General features: G+C 49.3%; 1 protein-coding gene across 5 annotated transcripts in view; it reads left to right on the plus strand.

Annotated features, from left to right (window-relative positions):
- SLC39A14 (solute carrier family 39 member 14) overlaps window positions 1-22,407 on the plus strand; it is a 255,898-nt gene that overhangs the window by 208,452 nt on the left and 25,039 nt on the right. For all 5 annotated transcript variants that reach the window (XM_069617763.1, XM_069617764.1, XM_069617762.1 and 2 more), the window contains one exon: window positions 9,657-9,841. In XM_069617763.1, the coding sequence (XP_069473864.1) occupies window positions 9,657-9,841 (185 nt within the window). The remainder of the gene's footprint in view (window positions 1-9,656; window positions 9,842-22,407) is intronic.

Genomic DNA, 22,407 nt, shown 5'->3' on the forward strand with positions numbered 1-22,407 from the left:
AGTTCTCTTCTGGGCTACCTCGCCGCAGCTCTTGCTGTTCTGAGTGCATTTTTGGAAATTTGAGGATCATCAACTTTCACTGCTCCTGCATTTTCAGCCTTCTTGCATCAACAGAAGCTGTGCTGCGCCTGCTAGTTGGTTTGTCCTGCACTTCTCCATTTCCTCCCCTTTTTGGCACTTCTGCCCATCCACTTCCCCGCACTTGCGCAATCTAAATGACACAAGGCCTAGTAAGATTGTTGTTTTGTCCTCCCCCTGTTCCCGCCCCCTTGTCTTGTCGCGCCTAGTAACGCTTGTGTACAGGCATGTTATACATGCCATATATCATGTCTAGTCGCCACCTGACTACGGGGACTCCCAATGCAATTCATCTTCTTTGCATCCTAGAGATGTTCTGAGGCAACCGGCACCATAGGAGTCTTGGGGCCTCATCACAAGTTGGGCGGTATTGCGTCTGTAATACTGGCTAACTGTAACAGCGTTAGGGCCCACCGGTCTGGTGGTATTGTTAGGCAAGAATTGATGTAGTAACCCTGTGGGAGACTCCACAACCTTTGTCCTCTTGGTATTAGGTAACCTACCGTTTGGTATAGGCCTGTACTACACAAGTTGGTAAAGTGACTGAGCAGCCAGGCTTATCTCAAGAGGGGTAAATGTGAGCTGCAGAGCTGTAGCAATGAAACCCACCAATACAAGTATCCAAGTAACACTTGCACTGAAGTTATTTTTTTGTTATAATTATTTAACATTAGTTTTTAAATAAGCATTCCTTAAAAAGGGCAGTATGTGTAACAATCAAATATACTTTTCCAGAATCAACAGAAAGTTAGTAGATACCGCTTCTTACACACTTCCTACACCCTGAGGTGACTTCACTAACTAGGACAGTAATGGCATTTATATAGCACTAGTACACTTTGTAGATTCTGAGGTTTGTAGAAAGGGAAGGGAAAAGGTTAAACAGGTTCTCAGAGCATGTGAGCACCTTAATCTTTCAATGAAGTCTAGATCAAAAACCTTTCCCAGCAATAATAGTTAAAAACCAAGTTATCACCAAGAGGGACAGTAAGTATTAAAGCCAAACGGACTAGAAGAGTCTGCAGGGAGCCAGGATAGTCTGTAAATTGGAGCAAAGTATATGGAGCTGAGGTACTTCTTGGATAGTAAAGTCTTGCACAAAGTTAGAGAGTCTGTTGAAGAAAAATCACTGTAGGGTTACAAGCTATTACACTTGTGAAGGGTAGAGCTGAAATCAACTCTAGCAAAGTAGCTACTGAAAGTTTCAACTGAGAAGAGAAAAGCTAAAGACACTGAGGTAAGTGCCCCAAGTCGGAACAGTACCCTGGTTAGAAGAAGAGTGGTTCAGCTGGCTTCTGTCTGGTTGCACTGATGCAGATCCTGGGTCCTGGGCCTCAGTTGTGCGGACAAGGAAGGATGTCTTGGGACTCCTGCTGCAGCAATTCAGAGGTCGGTGGCAGCTACAAGCTCTTTTTGGATCAGCAGCACTTTGCGGTTTCAGCGGTCGGTAAACAGCACCACCGCGGATCTGCACTCTGGTGAGGGGACTCGAGCTCTGGCCGTCCTGCTTCTATAGGGTCCTGGGGAGACTCCTGGAGCTTCTGGCCAGATCACTTAAGTTGCACTTGACTACGGATTTCTCGACCTCCCTCCCCCCCGCTCCCTCTGACACTTGGTTCCTGCAGCAGCAAAGGAGTACAGCCAACCGGGGAAGATGGTCCAGTAGACTTCGTCTTGGGGTTAGTTGGTCCAACTAACCCAAGGGGAGCAGGCATCCCTTCCAAAGCTTCTCCTGTCGATTAGAAAAGAGTTTCAGCACAGCAGCAGGGCTTCACTGGGCAATTCAAATGTCCAGAAGGATGCAGCAAGCTTTGTTCACGGTTTCTTCATCGGGTTGTTCTTCCCAGTGGTCGACTATGCCTCTAGTCCCAAAACCCTTGCCTTTTAAGCACGTTTCTCCCATTCATGCACAGCCTAGCTGTCACTCAAACAGCAGTGTGGCTGTCCTGAAAGGACAGCCAGCCAATGAGGACTGGGTGCATTCAGGCATTCCTAAAGGCGAAGTACGGCAGTTTCGCAAACCTCCCTCACTTCCTGTCCTTCGAGTCACACTGGAGCAAGAGGCGGGTGTCAGTACTGAAGCCTGCCAAATACAAAATGAACAAAGAGCTCAAACCTGGCTTGGCGCGCAGAGTAAAACCCAAGAAAGACCTCAAAACTGGAAAATGGCAAAAAAAGAAGCCCACCGCCATTTTGACAAAATGGTCACCCATGGGTGAAAAGCACAATGGTAGGAAAATTAAACCACTGCCACCAGCCATTTAAAGTAGTGAGGGTAACATAAAAAATGTTACATGAGTAGGTAGTAAAAGGGGCTACTAAGTAACCCCCAAACACTCCACCTAAGATGGGGTCTGCTGGACCTACAAAGAGAAAAGGTAAGTAAAATCAATTTCGCTTTCCTATTCTTGGGAACAGTAGTTCACATAAGAAAAGGTATTAAACCTTATGAGGAATTTAAAGGATTTCTCTGTGACAATGCACTGAAGGTGCTGTGACCCCCCATACAAAACGTAGATGCCTATGGAGTTTGTCAGACTCCAAAAACAAAGGAAACACATAATCGAAATCAGGTCAAAACACATGAGAGAGTGAGAAAAAGGGCTCACCCCAGGATTAAAATTTTCCTAAAGTCCAGAAAAAGAGCTGGGGTTCTCGAAGAGTGAAGGGAATTAGCACAGAAATGAGAATTCTCTCTAATGGGCATTACCGCCGGATCATGCGTTTGGTGGTAAGGGGAAATCCCCATTCCCCATTGGATCCAACGGGGCATTTTCAGCGCTAATACTACGCGCTAATACAGCCGTCATAGAAACAACCCCTCCCCCATCAGATTCAATATGGAGGGGAAGTAATCTTTGTCGTCCACATTCGGCACGTAAGAATTCACCACACACATTTCTCCTCTCAATTGTACCTGTAAGTGCCACCATCCGTCCCTCCTCATCCCTCAAAACGTTGTCTATCTTAAAAGGTACCCCTGGTGCTACCCAAATCAAAACCCTCCTAGCATAGGAGGAATAGGACGTTCCAACAATGATCCCCTCCCACCCCCCACTGACTCTGAAGCGCTTTCAAATCACTCTGCACCATATGAGTTTCTTGCAACATAGCTAGTTGGACCCCATGTGTTCTAAGGAATCCCCCAACTCTCTGGTGCTTAAGCCACTTACCCAACCTTCGGACATTCCATGTCTCAACACTCAGGTTATCACCTCCTATTCCAAGTCCATCTTACAAGCCCCCCCTTCTACCAATCCCCCACTATCGAAGTATTTTGTGTAGTCTAGTCTGCACTATCTACTCGAATAGTAACCCCATCATCTCAAACATTCAAACTCCCAACAGCCAGTGTGCTTCCCCCCAGCAACCACCCCAACTCGCTCATCCCTTCCTGCCCCCCATCCTCCTGCTGCCCTTCTGCCTAACCCCCTCCCTCACCTAACTTTCAACCTGTACCAACCGAGGTGTCCCATCCCACACCTTCCTTCAGGCGTGGTTCACAAGGGGTCCCGGTATTCTGGGTGGGTCAGACTCTCCACCCGCTTCAGTGTTCGCATCCGCCTGTGGTAGCTACGGTATGTCACACTAAGTGCTTCAGCTGGGGATTAGTTTAGTTCTCCTCTGCTGCCTCTTTTCAATCCCTGTCGGAGTGCGGCTGTTCCCCGCAGGAAGGTTACCCTCGGTTCCTTTTGGTACTTGGTACTGCTTTCAGTGCTCTTTTTTTCCAGCCACTCCCATGCCTCTGGTGGCGAGACAAAGAATAAATATTTGCCATCATCGATCACTCAGACCTTTGCCGGGAAGACGGTCATATAATCCAAATTCAGCTCCCTGAGTCTGCATCAGATTGAATCAAACGGCATGCACTGCTTCTGCACCTCCCGAGTAAAGTCCGGGCATATCGATATCTTTGTCCTGCGGACCTCGAAGTGGCCAGCTTGCTGGGCCGCCTGCATAATTGTCTTTGCCTAAAATTGAGGAGACTTGCCACCATTGCCCTGGGCTGTCCTCCTGGTGGTGGGGGTCTGCCCGGCTTTCTGTGCGTCCGCTCCACCGTGAAGAGTTTCAACAGACCCATTATGCACAATGTTTCTAGGACCAGTTTCTCCATGTACAACACAATGATTGGTCCCGCCTCTCGCTCCAGCACCCCCACCAGATGGATTTTATTTTCTGAGTCTTCTGCCTTAGTCTCCAGCATCCTAGCTGCTCTTATGAGGCCATACACCTGATCCTTGAGTGGCTAGGTAGTCCTCAACCATGCTCCTGTGTTGTTCCACTTCCGTTACCCGTTCGTTCACTTTCCGTTTCGTTACCACAGAATGCCTCACCTTCATTCTCAGGTTGGCTTACATAGCCCACCGCCCACAACTACTGGGGGGTTCCTCAGGTGCTCCTTCCTACTAAGGACCTACCACCTCCTCTGCCTTGATAAAGACTACGGTCGAAACGCTCGTTGGCTTTTTGTTTCACCTTCAACTAGCATACTTCGCTAGACCTGTGATCTGTGTCCTATCACATTAAACCCTCTTTTGATGAAAATGAATCAGGAGTCCCTTCTCCATTATTTCAAACATTCAACAACTCAAGCAATTTAAGGTTACAACTTTGTTAACAACCTACCGCCAGGGCATTTACAAAGCAAGGTTTGTCATATCAGCCAGTAACTAACCCACTGGGAACATTGGAGTTTTGGTTCCCCAACAAACCATGTGCCAGGACTCAGGTACTATTACTCCTACCCACTACCTCTTGCCTGTTGCGCAGGGGACCGCCATCCTTTCAACTCCAACCAATTGAACTTATAGTGGTTCTTAGCTGCCCCTAAACTCCCTTTAAAACTTTTACTAAGTTTTAAAAAACGTTTACAATACTTTGGCTTTGCCAGTGTTTGCTCGCGCAAGCCTTCCGAAAGTTGGGGACACTTTCGTTAGTTAGAATAACTTGTCCTCTAACCCTTGGAATTGTTCTTTGGTCCCCACAGACCCTACCTTCATTTTCTTTTTTTACAGCGTTACATGTGCCAGAACTTTTTCTGAACATTTGGATTTAAGGCCCCCGACAACTTGGGGAATGACTTTTGAAGTTAGACAAATTCTCTGTTGACCTGTAATGCATAAACTAATCTGTACTTTTCTTTACAGGGGGTTGATTTGTCTTATGCCCTAATCTAGTGACTATGGGCCTCGTTACTAGTCCGGTGGTAACTGAGGCGGTAAAACGGTTACCACCGGACTCGTATTACCATTCCGCCTACGTGACTCCTGGAAATACCAGGGCATTACGACCCTGGTGGCCCGGGAATTCCGGAGGCGGAAATCGATAAATCCCCATTCCCATTGAATTCCGTAAATTCCCATTCCCAATGGGAATGGGGAAGTGGAAACACCGCACCCTCTCGTGATGGTGCTGGTGTTTCCACGTCTGCCTGCAGGCGGGCAGTGTTAAACCCGCCAAGTCAAAACTGGCGGGAACATCACCTCCCGCCTGCAGGAGTCGGGATCGGGCAGTCTGGAATTAACAGTGGCGGCGGGTTTACCGCCACTGTTATTTCCGGACCATCCGACCTGTAATGAGGCCCTATGGTTCATAGTCATAATTTCGACAACAAAAATGTCGACAGTCAAAATTTCGAAAAAAAAATGTCGAAAAAAAAATGTCGACTTTTTTTTCAATGCATTTTTTTTTTTAAATGGGGGGTTCCCTCCCCACCCCCTTTTTTAATTTTTTTAAACATTTTTCCCCTTTTGTAACTCCCGAACCCCTAAAATAAATATATAATTAAAAAAAACCAAAGTCGACATTTTTTTTCGACATTTTTTTGTCGACATTTTTGTCTGTCGACATTTTTTTTCGAAATTATGACTGCCCACCAGGCCCTATATGTATGCTATTATTAGTGTTGTCTGATAATTTTTCATAGTGTTGCTTGGCCCTAAATAAATAACTTAATTTTTTATACATACTGTCCAAATGTAATTTGTGACTCCCATTGGGTGTACTCATTGTGCACTCTTTACAAGCTCACCACCTCTTGAGACTTAGCCTAGAGCTCTCGTCACCGCTACCTTGAACTGGTTTGGCTCCAGCTCCCAGAGTTGTCACTGTCACAATATAGGCTGGCCTTCTATACATCTGTCCCCCATGCCAGAGTATAGAAAATCAGTCCTAACAGCTAACATCTCAGTGTCTCCCTGTTCACCATAATACGGGCCTCCCAAAATCGCCCCCAGGAAATCCATCTTAGCAGCTAGTCATGCCAGAGAGCCTTTTGATATTGTTCTTGGCACTCACCCCAAGTGGGAGCGTGACAGAAGGCGGGTAATTGGAGGGATCATCAGGAACTTGGCCAGTGGTGGAGAGCTCTGCCTGCAGTGGCTGTGCGTGATACTGTCCATCCTAGGCACTTTCTATGGGAGGAAACTGTCCTGGATCTTTCTATGGGAGATCTAGACCAAGCAAAAGGCATGCTTCTGCTGCACGTTTGCTCACCTTTTTTAAACTGACACTGAATGGCTGTGTTTCATCCCTGGTTAGTGAATGTATGCCAGTCGATCACAAGGCCGATAGTATAGGCATTTAAAATAACAATCAGCCTGCTACTCCATGACCCTAGAAACACAGCTTGTAGGGGCCCATTGCCTTGCGGAGCTGTCTGAATGTCTTTGGAAATGGACTCGAGTGGGGGCAGGGGGAAGGACACAATATTGTTTGCTCACAAAATGAAGGCAGTAGTTGTTCTCTCAGCAGATACTGGAGCCCTGTTAAGGATAAAGATAACTTTGCTCCAAGGTGAAAAGCTTGTTTAAAAAGTGATATTCGTATTTCAATATTATGCTTCCTGGGAGCAGGGCTTTCTGGGAATGCATTTGCCGAATAGTGTATTTTTTGTTTTGACAAAAGACAATCTTCTTGAATGCTTCTGAATAAGACGTTCTTATTTTTATAATTGGTCCGGCTTGGCAGTAGGGAAGTGTCCAGCAGTGTATTAAACTCCCGTGAACCTCTTGCTACCCTGCTGGAAATTCCATTTGGCCAGTTAATGGATCAAGTTGGTGGCATATGGGTTATGGGCATGTACTGAACAGATTGAGAGATTGTGGTGTTCCGTGTTGCCTCTTAAAACTGTTTATTACTATATCATTTTTATTTTTATGTTTTAACTAGTCTGCTTGGTGTAGTTTTTCTCGCTGGACAAAAAAGCGAAATGCAATGGACCCACTGGATCGATCACAATTTGCAGACCAGCATTCCAAATGGGGAAGTCTTGAGGTTTTTTTTCCTCTGATATGACTGCCCACATTGACTTTCTGTGATCATTTTCTTTATTTTTTTATTTAATAACATGACCATACTTATATAATATATGTACATCATTGCTCAGACACTTGTTTGAGCACCCAGACTTTTTGTATTAAACAATGAAGTCTTGCAAATCAGCCTGTCTCTGGAGCATATATTCCTTAACAGGTGGTCTGTAATATGGAGACGTCCTTATGTGGTTGCTCCTCTGCAAATGTTTTGGTGGCCTGTAACCATCTTAGTGTGCCTCCTCCACAGATTTCCTTCCAACTCAGACATGTTTAAAGTACCATTATTTTTATTTGGAAAGTGCACACTGCAAACTGGATTGCCTCTTGGCACTGACAAGCTCAGGCTAAGATGAAGTTTGCTCTGATAGCATAGAAGAGAAAGCAGGTTAGAAGATGAATGTTTTGATTGTAGCTCTGAATTCCGTAAGAGTTGGGGTCTCTGAGATGAGGGGGCCAAGGAGTTCCACAGACGGACCGAAATTGAGGAAGCATCTTTCTCCTTTACTCTGTTATAACGTGATGAAGTGACTGTGGAGATTGGTGTCGGATTATTGTGAATCTCCAGGTGGTTGGTCACTGTGAATTTTGGTGTTTGTTGCATGGGCCTGGCCCTGAATGCTTTTCAGGATGAGGCAAAGCATCCTGAATTTGATTCTAGTGCCACTGGGAGCCAGTCTAGACTTCTCAAGTGGGCAGCAGCCCGCCTTTTGGAGATGTTTAATTTGGTAAGCATGGAAGCAAGATGAGGACAGACTTTCCTCCTTCCTAACGGACCGTTCCTCCAACACCATTCTGGTTCCTTTCTCCTCCCCTACTTTCTTCTCCACCTGTGGCGTCCCCCAGGGCTCCATTCCTTCACCCTGGCTCTTTAGCATATACCTTTCTCTGCTGGCACGCCTCATTTCCTCCTGTTCCCCCAACTTCCGGTGCTACGCTGATGACACACAACTCTTCTTAAAACGTCCTACTGACCCCCTCCAGCTAACCCAGAAAAGGGCAGCAAGACTTATCCTTGGCCTTAAACCCAGGGAGCGCATCTCTCCTGCCCTACAAAGCCTTAATTGGCTCCCGGTCTAGCACAGATTAAATTCAAATCCCTCTACCATCCACAAGGGTATCAGAGTGGTCTCCGGCCCCAATCTTCAACGCTTCCTGACTAAATACTCCCCTTCTAGACTCCTGCATTCCTCTGGCACCAACTTCCTCCGTGTGAAGCAGTTTGCTAAAGCTGGTGGTCGATCCCTTTCCTCTGCGGGCTCTCTCCTGTGGAATAGCCTCCCTCTGCGTCTTGAGCAGGACCTTCTTAAGTTCCGAGAAAGCCTCAAGACCTTTCTCTTTACCTCTTCCTTCTCCTCATCTCTTCCCTGCTAACCGTACAGTAGCCTGACTGATGTACAGGGCCCTTATGTATCCTCAGGGCATTGACCCCTTCTACCCCCCGCCAACCTCTCATTCCAGCCGCTGTCTATTTACTGCACTTACTTAGCCTCACCCTCCCCTCGTGAGGTTGCACTTACATTCTTCTCTTATTAGCACTTCACCCCAAGCACTTCTCCATTAGCACCACAGCACCTTTCCCTTACCCCCCCTATGCACTTGCACGTTCTGAACACTCACAAAGCATAGTAGGTTTGTCTCCCCTCCCTGTTATTTTCATTATTTGTTTGTACTATTAATTCAATTATTTGTCTTGTTCATTGTCTGCCTTGTCCTTTCCCCACCCTGTTGCTCTGTGGGCGCTTTGAAACAGCTGTTGCTAATTGTATCAGCGCCTAACAAATGACCAATAAATAAATAATTAAAAATAAATAAGAGCGCATTGCCATAGTACAGTTTGTAGTTGACAAGGATTTGACAGCCATAGGATACTTTTCGTACAGGGTGTGAGGGAGGACTGTGCACAGTAATTTCATTTTTACCCTAAATCTGGTCTGTGGACTTTATCATCTGATGGCTGAACTTCCCCAGCAGTGTTGAACTCTTAATGACCATACGCTCTACGACTTTATACTTTTTCGTCCTATTTGGCAGTTCAAACTTTCTCTAAGATTCTGTTTTTTTGTGTGTGTGTCTACCACCTGAGTCACAATATGGAGCTGAGGTCCTAGTACAGTATTTTACCGTGCCTGTATTTGATATGTTCTTGGAAGGCGCTGTAGTTGAGTTGAAGCAGATTGCTGTAGGAAGTCATTTTATTTTGTGATGTTTCACAACCACACGCTCACTTTTGATTGAAGTTGTTTGGTATGTTTCCACCCACAGGTGACTTTGTGATCCTCCTGAACGCTGGTATGAGTATCCAGCAAGCTCTGTTCTTCAATTTCATCTCTGCCTGCTGTTGCTACCTCGGGCTGGCCTTTGGGATTCTGGCTGGCAGCCACTTCTCTGCCAACTGGATTTTTGCACTGGCTGGTGGTATGTTCCTCTACATCGCATTGGCGGATATGGTGAGTTTATTCTTTACCTGGGGGGGCTGGGTGGGAATAATAGGTGGTGGGCATAGTTGTGTGATAAGGAAATGGGTGCATTCAGTGGCCTTTTAAAGTTACATCTTAGATGAGCGAGAAAGCCAGGATTCATCCTTTCAGTGCACGGGCCAGGGAATTATTTTTGAGCTGGATTTTCAGGATTGGTCATGTGGACAGATTCTGAAAGGCCCACCCTGTTTTGATTAAAAGTGACAAACACTGAAGTCTAACTAAACTCTGTGCGTAGTGTGACTGGAAAGCAAGGCTTAGATGTAAGAGGGTGACCGTGGTGAAGGGTTCAGCTAAGCACATACAGAGCAATCCTGATAATACAAGTTGGGTATGGTGTACATAAATGGTTATTTAGTTAGGCCGTAAACAACTCCTAAGAGTACTTACATTTTCTAAACACAGTTAGAAATACATTTCAAGGAAGTGTAGTTGTTAGGCAAGATTGTATGCAGTACCGGTTGGGTGCACTATAATAACCTTGACCTCCTGGCAATAGGCACCCAACTTTTGGTATAAGGCTGAACTACACAGGTTGGTAGTGTGGCGGAGCAGCCAGGTTTATCTCAAGAGGGGTCAATGTGAGCAGTAACGTTGTGACAGAGTTTCACAGTACAGTTAATCAAATAAACACACTTGAGGCTTCTTGATAAAACAATTATTAATTTATTTCAGTCGGTTGTATAAGCCTTCTCCAGAAGGGAGCAATATATATGTAACACTTATAATACACTTAAAAATACACTCTTAATTTCTCTAAATCAGATGATACCCATTGGGGATGGCACACAGACACTTCCTGCACCCTCAGGTGATTTAAATAGTGCAAAGGTTAGATTGGGGAATAAAACAAAGGTTAACAAATAATTCATAAACAGGTAAGAACTTTTGAAACCTTCCATTGATGGTACCAGACCCAAGGATGGTAGAAGAAGGGCTGACAAAGAACAACCACTCTAGTAATGGCAAAAAAAGAAGGGAGGCCCCAAGTTAGTACTTGGGTGCCTTTTATTGTGTACTACCGAGGCTATGGACATAGCCTGCGTGGTAAATGACACAATAGTTGGTAGAACATGTCCACTGCCACCAGCCATAACTAGGACATTGTCTATGTGACTAAAAGGTCACAGGAGCAGAGAGAAGGGGGATACTAGGTAACCCTTTGGCACTCCACATAAGGTGGTGTGTTTGCAAATCTCTCGGACTATAACGTTTTCGGAGAGATACTAAGTATCTCTCTATCCTTAAGAACTGTAGTTAGTCTAGGATAAGGAAAAGGAAGCTCAAAGAAAGACCCTAAGGGTCCCCTGCAACACTGCCCATAAGGAGCTGTGTGCTGCAATAGTAAAATGCAGATACCTTTAAGAGTTATGCAGGAAAATAGGCTCCATAGAACAGATAAGATACAAAGAACAGAGTTCCAACAGCCAGAGCCCATAAGAATGACTGAGTGGAAAAAGGCTCCTCGTTCAGGATTATAGGAAAAGGTCCAGAAGTCGAGCAAAAAGTGCTGGGGGTAGGGGGGGTCTCACTAGGAGAGGGGATGAATCATAATAATGATAAATCTCCCTAACTGGACAATTTGTCTGTAGGTAACAGGTAAAGACTGACAACCTATTAAGGCAAGGGGAGGCTGGGGTTCATCCTGACAATGTCTCACCCAGAGACACCCTCTCCCCAAGGTCCCTCACCCAGGTGATCCTCCCTCACATTTCCACCCCCAAGGTAAAGATCCGAGAGCAATGCCCTCTCCGTGGCCACCTGAGAGGAAGATCCAGAGGGAGTAGATGGGAGGATGACCTCAGGTTTCTCACACCCACACTACCGGCGGGTTACTGGCAACCTGTCTTACCGGCGCCCGATATCCCGATGATACTGGGATATTACAGGTGCCTGAAATGGCGGTAAGTTCCCATTCCATGGAGTCCCATAGGACTCTTGGTTTGCCGCAATCACTGGTACCGGTAGTGCTGGTGATTGGAGCACTTCTTTGCTTGTAGGGGCCATAACTCCCAGCAGGTCAGGTCTGTCAGTAGTTCACTGCCCCTACCGGAAAACTCAGTGTCCCAGTCTGGTAAAAATGCTGCATTTGGCATTTTTACCAGACCGGCATACTCCTAATGAGGCCCATAGTATCATAAACACAAGATAAACTCCTTCTTTAATTGAAGAATTTGCGTTCTGATCCTCATTGTGGCTACCAAATAATGTTCCAGGGACCCGCAAACATTGGGCTCCTTTGCATGAATAGAAAAGCGCCACCCTTTATTGTGTACATTCCTTAGATCATAGCAAAGGATAGAGGAACCTCTTTCTAGGAATTGTATAAGAGATACCAAAGAACGTAAAAACAAGTAGATCTTCAACCGAGCTTGACTTGCAATGGCAGTGAGTTCTAGTATTTGGTAGCCATTTTACTATGATGGGCGCTAGAGGTAGTTGATTGAAATAGAATTTAGTAATATACCTCCTAGCTAGTGAGTTTGATAGCCATTCTAAATATGAAGATGGTTCACCCTTTCACATATCAAAGTTGGAGAAAACCTCTAATAGTGCTTTGGCTTGCGTTGACAGATTAAACACAAACATTCACCTTTCTGACATAAGCTGTTTTGAGACTGCAATGGGATTGTTAAATATAATAATTTACAGTGGAAAGCCATTTGGAGTGCATCTTTTTCTATTGGTAGGATATTCATTAAAATCTCTTGATTTAGAATGGCCCTCTCATTTAACCATATGCTTAGACATAGGTGACCTGGGGTGAGATACAGTTTCAGTGACTCAAAATACACAAGCTCAACAGCTGTCAGCACTCACACCGAGAGTAGATCATAAGACGTGTTGCTCAATCAGATCTAAATGTAAAATTGAGTTTACGAGTGAGACTCTGCTTGCATAGTGAGCCAGACAACAGCATTTGCTTCAAAGGCTTTAATAGCCAGAAATACCCCCCTACTATTTACAAAACAGAAAATACCTCCACAGGCTTCATATGCAGACCTGTCTGTTCTATGTGTGCTGACCAATAATTGCATATAGCAAATCTAACACCTAAATCAAAAGAATTATCTGGATTTAGGATACAAAACCTAAAGTTCTGGATCATGTCTCTCCATGGATTCCTCATCTTAGATATTAGTTTCCTGCTTTGCAGTTCTCGGAAAATGTTTTTTTCAACAGTAGGGGGCGGCATCGGTGACGATGTCTCTCATTGCTCTCCATTCCTGTGTCCAGATGTGATGTTGATAGCATTATAGCTCACAACGCGTCCTATCGCCTCAGTTCTGTTTTACCGCAAGCTCTCGGAATGCTTCCACTTGCCTCTGAAATTTTCTCAGACGTTCATTGTTATATTTTGATTCTTTTTTCCCCTATGTCTACACCTAAAACAGCTTCAAGATGTTTGACTCAAAGATTTCGATTACAGATCCATGCAGAATTTGCCTCTGGTGCCTCAGCGAGGCTCATGTCATCAAGTGTGGCTCCTGCCGGTTGATGAAGAACAAGGCCTCGAAAGGGAGAAATGCAATACTGGTCCAGGCCTGTCTCGAAGTCCATCTTCCATGCATTCAAAAAAGGAAATCTTCCGACGGTCAGAGCTCTGCGGGCCATGCATCTCCCAAAAGACTGAACAAAATGGTGTAAGCACTCCCAATACCGAGCAAGAAGTGATTCTCCCCATTTCTTCTCTTCGTCCAAGAAGAGTATGAAAAAACATCACTGTTTTGCTTCATGGGATTCCTCACCCGACAGGCACTATTTTCCCAAGAAACCGCTTCGGTGAGGGAATGGGAAGATTTTAGACTTAAAATGTTGAAGGTGTTTTTGAAGGCAGCACCTACTGCTCCTTTCAAAAATCTAGTAAGACTACAGATCCCACAGCGTCTTCCAAGACCGCCAAGGCACTCTGACAAGACTTTGACCGGCAGACCGAAAGACCTGTGTTCAAAGGTCTCGGAGTGCTGCCTGTGCCGCATCGATTCCGTCGACCACCGGTACTTCTTCGAAACCTGCATCCACCACCTCTTCGAAGGAGATGTCCAAATTGAATGGACCATAGATTTAAGCATCAATGTCTGCATACAAGCCTTGGGTGTGGTCAGATTTTGAAATCCTTTGGGTTATGTAAGGAACTCATGGTGGCAACAGTAAAGACAGACACATGTGATCACAGTTCAATGGTGTTTCTCCAGCATGGGGTCTGGCATGGATTCACATGCTCATGAATATTCCCCGTCGTCAGGCTGGGAATCCTCGGTAAGAAAAAATCATTATCAGTTTTGTTTCTGATCTGTCTTCCTTAGTAGTAACCAATCACTGGTCTCTGGGTCATACTGCCCCCAGCCAATGACTGTCCTCTCCCTAAGCCCCGCCTCTGACAGCCATCTTCAGATTTTTACCGCACGCTCAAGTGTTGGGAGTCCTCGTGTTTAGCTCTCGAGCTTCTTTGCTGCGTTTTCACGCTTTTTCAAAGAGATTTTCTCATTTTTCGGTCAAATAGAGCCTCAAGCTCCACCGTTTCTACATCCGATCAACGGGGACCCTTTTCGGATTTTTCTACGCCCCTCAAGGGTGAAGTTTTCATTGTGTTACGCTTCTTGGAGGAGTCCAGAAGTTTGTGGCCTACCCCGGACATGGCCCAGGAGAAAGGAAGCTCGACGCCCGGAAAGCTGTTCAGGGTTTGCCCTGGATGCCAGCTGCAGAATGTGTTCAAAGAGGACGAGCATTCGAAGTGCCTCTACTGCCTTCAGGAGGACAAAACGCACGTGGAGAAGGACTGTGCGTTTTGCGGGAACATGTCGGAACGGACCATCAAGGATCGACATCTTCGTCTCTCCAACTGGCTGGAAGGAAAGAGCCCGTCAGGTGAGAAGAAGAAGAAGTCTGAGCGGTCTTCTAAGTCCTGTGAGGGCGCCCCGGCGATGGGGGCCCAACAGAAGGCCAAGCACCGTGAGTCAGCGGGCACCGGGAGCGCCGAAACGGTCAGGCTCCTCAGCTGCCAGGCAGGGCGCATCCTCTCCAGCACCATCAACCACGAGCCAACGCTCTGGCTCAGGGAAGAAGAAAGCCGAGAACCCGGCGAAGCTTCTGGAGAGGCCCCGGTCGGTCTCGAAGTATCCAGCCCAGGGGGACCGAGGCAGTGACCCTCCCCCAAGGTGAAGGCCAAAGGCCCACAGAAAGCGGTGAAGGCCTTGATTCAGCCGGCTAAGGCCTCTATCGAGGAAGTCACGGCGGCCCTGGCGCAGCCTGAGGAGGCTACACCAGTGGAGGCGACCTCGGGGCCCAGAGTTTCTCTGCCACCACGGAGGGAAGCCTCTTTCAGGCCCATCGAGAAGACCCCCGTGAAGACCCCGGCGGAAAAAGATGGGGGGGAGCTGGTGGCCATTGTGAACACGGACACAGCCTCCGAGGAGGAACTAGTTGAAGTCTTGGAGGGCCTCTACGAGGGCATCGAAGAGGCCCGGTCCCACGGGAGCGATCCCAACGAAGGGGAAGACGAGAGCGACGGCGACGCTGGTGAGGTTCCTAGTCAACCGTCGCTACCGGAGCCGCAGGACAACTCGGCGGCCATTTTGTTGGCAATACAATCCTTATGTTCAGAGATAAGGACGAGATTGCCCCACCACCGACGGAAGAGCCAGAACCAGGCCCGACGGAGGAGGCAGAGACAGGCCCGTCGGGAAGTTCCCCAAACAAGAGAAGACGGACCCATCCAGCCCTGCCTTTTCAGCCCTCACGGCCTGCTCAACCTTTGCCCACGTCCCCCGTACCTGGGGATGACACGGGAACGGACACGGCCACGGCGGGTACGGATGACGACGGCGGTGACGACGGGATGGAGCTCCCATCGCCTCCAGCCCGGGTCTCCCCACCCGACGAGATTGGGTCTTTCCACGCTATGATCGCCAGGGCATCTGAGCTTTTTCAGCTCTGCCCCGAAGAGAAGAAGAAGGAAGGTTTCCTTTACCAACGGCGCGAGGCCAAGAGGAAGACAGTCCTCGCTGTGCCTCTGTTGGATGACATCTGGGACAAGGGTCTCACCCTTCTCAAGAACCCGTCTACGACGCCTGCCAAGAGGGATCGGTACGAGAAGAAGTACCGGGTCCCTGACGCGGCCCCTTTGTGCCTGAGGGCGCAACCGACCCCTGACGCGGCCAAGAAGAAAGCGGGGGGGCATCGGCCTCGACGGCAACTTCCCCGCCGGACGGCGAAGGAAAGAAGCTGGATGCAATGGGATGACGAGTTATCTCTTCGGCGGCAACAACGATTAAGGCGGACAACGTCCTCACGATCGTGGCCCGCTACGACTGTCATGCCCGCGCCGCTGGCACACGCATTGGCAACCATCATGGACTACTTCGTACTCATTTATCCTCCTAATACTCCTTTTCACGCCTTGATCTTTTATTTCCATTTGCTCAAGTTCTTTCTTATTTTATTCAATTAACTAAATTTACCATAATGCACCTGGCTACAGTCCTCAATTCCTGGCTATTCTCATTCATCGTTATTGGGACCACAATCCCCAGAAGCCCTAGCGGCCAGTGCTGCTTTGACCTGCTCAGGACCAGAGAGGGAGGAGGCAGATTGTCATCAGGTGTGCTGCCCCAGGTGCTGTCAATTAGCCTGCCTCAGAACAGGGCAGGGCTGTATATAAGCAGCTGCCTGCAGGAGAACAGTGTTTTGCATCTTGAGTTATCCCCGCTCCTGTTTGCCGTGACCCTTTACTTTGTATGCTGTTCCTGTTGCTGCATTATCCTGTTTTGTTCCAGTGCCCTTTCTGGGCTTCCTGCCTTGCAGCCGATCACGCTCCGCTGCCTTCTACCTACAGCCCTTGTCCTCTGGGCTTCCTGCCTTGCAGCTTATTACAGTCCTCTGCAGCCCTCTACAGTCAGCAGCCCTGCTCCTCTGGGCTCACTCCTTGCTGCCCTGCTCCTCTGAGCTCCTTGCTCTGCAGCCTGCCTCACTTCGGCTGCCTACAGTCCTTGTCCTCTGGGCTCCCTGCCCTGCAGCCTACCTCACTCCGGCTGCCTACAGTCCTAGTCCTCTACAGCCCGCCTTGCAGCCTGCCTCACTCCGGCTGCCTACAATCCTTGTCCTCTGGGCTCCCTGCCCTGCAGCCTGCCTCACTCCGGCTGCCTACCGTCCTTGTCCTCTGGGCTCCCTGCTCTGCAGCCTGCTTCACTCCGGCTGCCTACAGTCCTTGTCCTCTGCTGCCCGCCTTGCAGCCTGCCTCACTCCGGCTGCCTACAATCCTTGTCCTCTGGGCTTCCTGCCCTGCAGCCTGCCTCACTCCGGCTGCCTACCGTCTTTGTCCTCTGGGCTCCCTGCCCTGCAGCCTGCCTCACTCTGGCTGCCTACAGCCCTTGTCCTCTGGGCTCCCTACCGTGCAGCTTGCAACCTTCTGCTGTCTCCAAGCCCTTGTTCCCTGGGCTCCCTACCTTGCAGCCTGCACCTCTTCGCTGCCTACAGCCCTGCTCCTCTGGGTTCCCTACCTAGTGGCCCTATTCTTTTGGGCTCTGTCTGTCGCCTACTACTAATCTCTCTGTGTCCTGTTCTTCTGGACTCCCTGCCTTTCAGCCTACTACAGTCCTCCGCAGTCCAATACAGTTTGCCTGCACCTAGTGCCACTCTTGACTGCAAACCTGCTTCCTACTTTGCAGCCTTCTGTTTTCCTGACTGCTGCTCCTTGTTCTCTTCCTTGAGTCCGCTGTACTCCACCTTAGGTTATCTATTTCAGTCTAACTGCCTTTCCTTCATTTCCTTCTGCTAGATTGCTCATTGACTTCCTTTTCGCTGAATATTTCTGTTCTTATCTTCTCATGAGTCTTATGTAATCCCTTTGTACAGAGCTTGCCTGTTGGTTTCCGGCAAGCAACCTCTGCCCCTTTCTTTGTCGCGTTTTCAGTGTTACAGACACCCACTGCTGTTGTTCCCAGCCATGAGCATACAGCGTGGGCCTCTGTTATAGCAATCTATGCAGAAGGCTGGAGTTTCCTAAGGTTCGTGGAACACTCTTTCCCATTTCAGCATACACCCCAAGAGGGAATCCAGTTTGTTTGTACCTTTGTATCTTTTGCCCCTTTTGGCTCACAGCTACTGTTTCATACTCTTCTTTCTTGTTGAACTTCCTGCTGTGTGTGCTTATCTGCTACCTTACCTCAGCACAGCCACCCAAACCCTACTTGGGTACCCTGTGCCACTCTTGACAGAGGGCCATTCCTGACAACGACAGGGAGTTATGGTACAAGATCGCCCCCCTGTTGGACTTCCTACCGGACGACAAGAGGGCTTAGGCCCTGGAGATCTTGCAGGAAGGTGACGTGGCGTCGGACCACGCCATAACGGTGCCAACAGACATTGCCGACACCGGTTTCCGCCAGCTAGGCAACAGCGTTGGCCTCAGACGATGAGGTTGGCTCAAGGCGACGGATTTCCGCCAGGACGTACAAGCCAAGGTTTTGGACATGCAGTTCATCGGGAACAACCTGTTTGGGGAAAACAGTGGAGGAGTCCCTCCAAGCCATCAAGGCGGACACGGAGACAGCTAAGGCCCTAGGAGTTCTCCAGCAACGAAGGCCGTCCTTTCGGAGCTCCGGAGGCAAGCAGGGTGCCTCCAAGGGATTCGGCGGTGGCTTCTCTACGTACCGCCAAGCGGCCCGCTCCTCGTCGCAGGAAGCCTATAGAGGACGAGGCAAGTCAGGTGGATCCTGCCGTCGTCGCCAGGGAGGCCAAGGCGGCAAGGCGTCCTCCAAGCAAGATTGAACCGCCCGTGGCGTCGAGCCCCCACCGAAGCACCCCGGTGGGAGGCCGGCTGGCGAAGTTCGTCAGCGTGTGGGAGTCCATCTCCACCGACCGTTTGGTGCTGGATGCCCTGGCCCAGGGGCACGCCCTTGAATTTCTTTAAAAAGTGCCCCCGCATTCCTCCCGTGGCCAGGAAGGAAAACCACATCCCTCAACTACTGTTGGAGGTAAGGGCGATGCTCAAGAAAGGTGCCATCGAGCTCGTCCCAAAGAGGCTCCGGGGCTCTGGAGTATACTCAATGTACTTCCTCGTGAAAAAGAAGACAGGAGGGTGGCGACCCATCCTGGACCTGCGACGACTGAACCAGTACATCAAGGCACAGAAGTTCCGGATGGTCACCATCCAGCACGTGCTGGGACAGCTGGAGGAGGGCGATTTCCTGTCGTCATTGGATTTGGAGGATGCATACTTTCACATACCCATTCTAAAAGGACACCGAAAGTTCCTCAGGTTCGTGGTCCAAGGGCGGCACTACCAGTTCAAGGCCCTCCCGTTCGGATTGAAGTCGGCACCCAGGGTTTTCACCAAGTGCCTCGCTCCAGTTGCGGCGTGGCTTTGCCTACAGGGGATCCACGTTTACCCCTACCTGGACGATTGGCTCATCCGCGCAAGGACAAGGGAGCTCGCCGTAGAAAACACAGCAAAGACCGTCCAGCTGCTCACAGACCTGGGATTCTCCTTCAACTTCCCCAAGTCCCACCTGGTCCCCTCTCGTCGCACTGTTTCTGGGAGCCAAGCTCGACACAGTGGCACGTCTGGCCTCGCCGTCGGAGGAAAGGACAAAGGCCATCCTAGGCAAGGTGCAGCGTCTACTGGCCACGGACGTGGCCAGGGTGAGGTCCATCAAGTCCCTCCTCGGGAAGAGGACCTCTTGCATTTATCTCGTGCGCCTGTGAAGGCTGCGGATGCGCCCTCTACAGGAGTTCCTCGACGCCCGCTGGATTCATGCGACGGGCAGCTTCGAGGACAGGATCCCTCTCAACAAGACCTTCCAACGAGCGATCCGGTGGTGGGGCGCTCGCGCTCATCTAGCGGCAGGGACAGACTTTCAGACCTCGGCCCACCAGGCGACGGTGACGACGGATGCCTCCCTGGAGGGGTGGGGAGCGCACACCGGAGATCTTCACACGAGAGTCCTTTGGCTCCCGGAGGAGAAGCAGCTCCACATCAACATCCTGGAGCTCCAGGCAGTGTTCTGGGCCCTCGGGTCCTTTCTCCCTTCCCTCAAGGGCAAGGTGGCGAGGATCTTCAACGACAACACCACCACAATGTTCTACATCCGGAAGCAGGGCGGAACCAGATCCCCAGCCCTATCCAAGGAAGCCTAGGATCTGTGGCATTGGGCCGTTGCCCAAGGGATGTTTCTGGTGGCGTTTCATCTGGGAGGGATAAAAAACACCATCGCCGACTCACTCAGCAGCGAGCTGCGCTCGTGCCACGAGTGGGAACTACGCCAGGATCAAGTGGACCGACTTTTTCAGCGATGGGGCAAACCCCAGATCGACCTGTTCGCGACTACTTTCTCGTTCCCCTGGGACAGTCTGTTCCTATATGCATTTCCTCCGTTGCCGTTGCTGCTCTGACTCATCAACCAGCTCAAGAGGTCCCGGTGCAGGATGATCTTCGTCGCACCGGTGTGGCCGAGGCAGATCTGGTTCCCGGACCTTCTGGACTTGTCGGCGTCCCTACCGGTCAAGCTGCCGACGGACGCAGATCTTCTTTCCAGAGAAGGAGGCGCCATCCTTCATCACGACCCGGAGTCGCTGAACTTGCAGGCCTGGCTCCTGCAGCACAAGAGTTTGGAGGGTACGATATCCCGGCTTACTGCAGAGAGGTTCTTGCAAAGGCCAGGGCGTCCTCAACTCTCAAGTGCTACGGACATAAGTGGAAGAGGTTCTCTGTCTGGCGCCGTGCACAGAAGATTAACCCTCTGCGGATTACGGCCCCTCAAGTACTGCCGTACCTACTGTCGCTGGCCAAGGCTGGACTAGCTCACCCTTCCATCAAGATACATCTGGCTGCGATCTACCGATACACCAGACGGGCGTCCTTGTGGTCTCATCGCCTGGTGAAGGAGTTTATGAAGGGACTGTTCCGATCGTTCCCGCCGGTGAAGGCTCCTGCCTCGGTGTGGGAACTCAACGTGGTGCTGTCTAGGCTCATGGGGGCGCCATTCAAGCCTCTGCATTCGGCGCCGTTGAAGTTCCTGTCGTGGAAGACAGCTTTTCTTGTGGCCATCACCTCCGCACGACGAGTGGGAGAGATCCAGGCCCTATCCTGCAAGCCTCCATACTTGACTTTTCACGACACCAGGGTGGTGCTGAGGACGCACCCCTCCTTTATGCCCAAGGTGCCGTCGGACTTCCACCTCAACGAGCCCTTGGTGTTACCAGTTTTCTTCCCATCGCCTTCGTCGCCGGCCGAGAGGACTTGGCACTCGCTGGATGTGGCTAGAGCGCTGAAGTTCTACGTGGACCGCACGAAGAGTTTGCGAAAGACGTCATAGCTGTTTGTTAACTTTGGACCTGTGAACCAAGGGAAGGCTCTCTCGAAGGCTTCCATTTCCAGATGGCTTTCCGACTGCATCATGCACTGTCACCGGTTGGCAAACCGACCGTTGCCAGCCATCTGAGAGCCCATTCGACCAGAGCGATCGCTGCTACCACGGCGTTCTTGTCTGAGGTGCCCCTGCTGGACCTCTGCAGGGCTGCTACGTGGAGGTCGACGCACACCTTCACGAGATTCTACTTCGTCGACCGGGATTCCAGGGAGGAGTCCAGAGTCGGCCAAGCAGTGCTGCGCAACCTGTTTGCCTGAAGGTTGGCATGGTGGGGAGGTAAGAGTTGCTTAATGTTGAGTTTATGTAATGCTTAATGTTGAGCCTTTTGCCACCTCCCGTGGTTGTGCATGTGTGTACTGCTATGTATTCTAATATTCATGAGCATGTGAATCCATGCCAGACCCCATGCTGGAGAAGGAACAAGTTACTTACCTGTAACTGTTGTTCTGCAGCATGGGTCTGGCATGGATTCACATGCGAACCCTCCCTCCTACCCCTCTGCGGCTCTTCACTTGGTCATACTGCCACTTTACGTGCTACCAAATCTGAAGATGGCTGCCAGAGGCGGGGCTTAGGGAGAGGGCAGTCATTGGCTGGGGGCAGTATGACCCAGAGACCAGTGATTGGTTACTACTAAGGAAGACAGATCAGAAACGAAACTGATACTGATTTTGTCTTTACTGAGGATTCCCAGCCTGACAACAGGGAATATTCATGAGCATGTGAATCCATGCCAGACCCATGCTGGAGAACAACAGTTACAGGTAAGTAACTTGTTCCTTATTGAGCTTTATAATGGATGACATAAATACCTAATCTAAACCTGAATCTAAGATGGGAGCAAGCTGCGACCCTCAAATAATAAGGCAGTCCTAGTGGTGTCTTGTCAAATAAAAAGGGCCTATACTAAAAAAAACTATTGCCAATACTTACCACTATGTTTACAGAAAGAGTGTGGGATAATGTTCACCAAAAAAAGAAAGGTGTTCACAAAATGATGAAGTCACAATGGTATGGCTGGATCTCCCTTCCCCACGTTTTTAGCACGGGATAAGGCGGGACTTCTGAGCACACTCCTGGGCCTCTTCACCACGAGGTTCACATTTCAAGTTCAACGATACCAGGACCTTCAAGGGCCAAGTCTCTTTGCTACAAAGTATCTTGACT

The sequence above is a fragment of the Ambystoma mexicanum genome, chromosome 10 (genome assembly GCF_040938575.1).
Source record: "Ambystoma mexicanum isolate Mex_15411 chromosome 10, UKY_AmexF1_1, whole genome shotgun sequence".
Lineage (NCBI taxonomy): Eukaryota > Metazoa > Chordata > Amphibia > Caudata > Ambystomatidae > Ambystoma > Ambystoma mexicanum.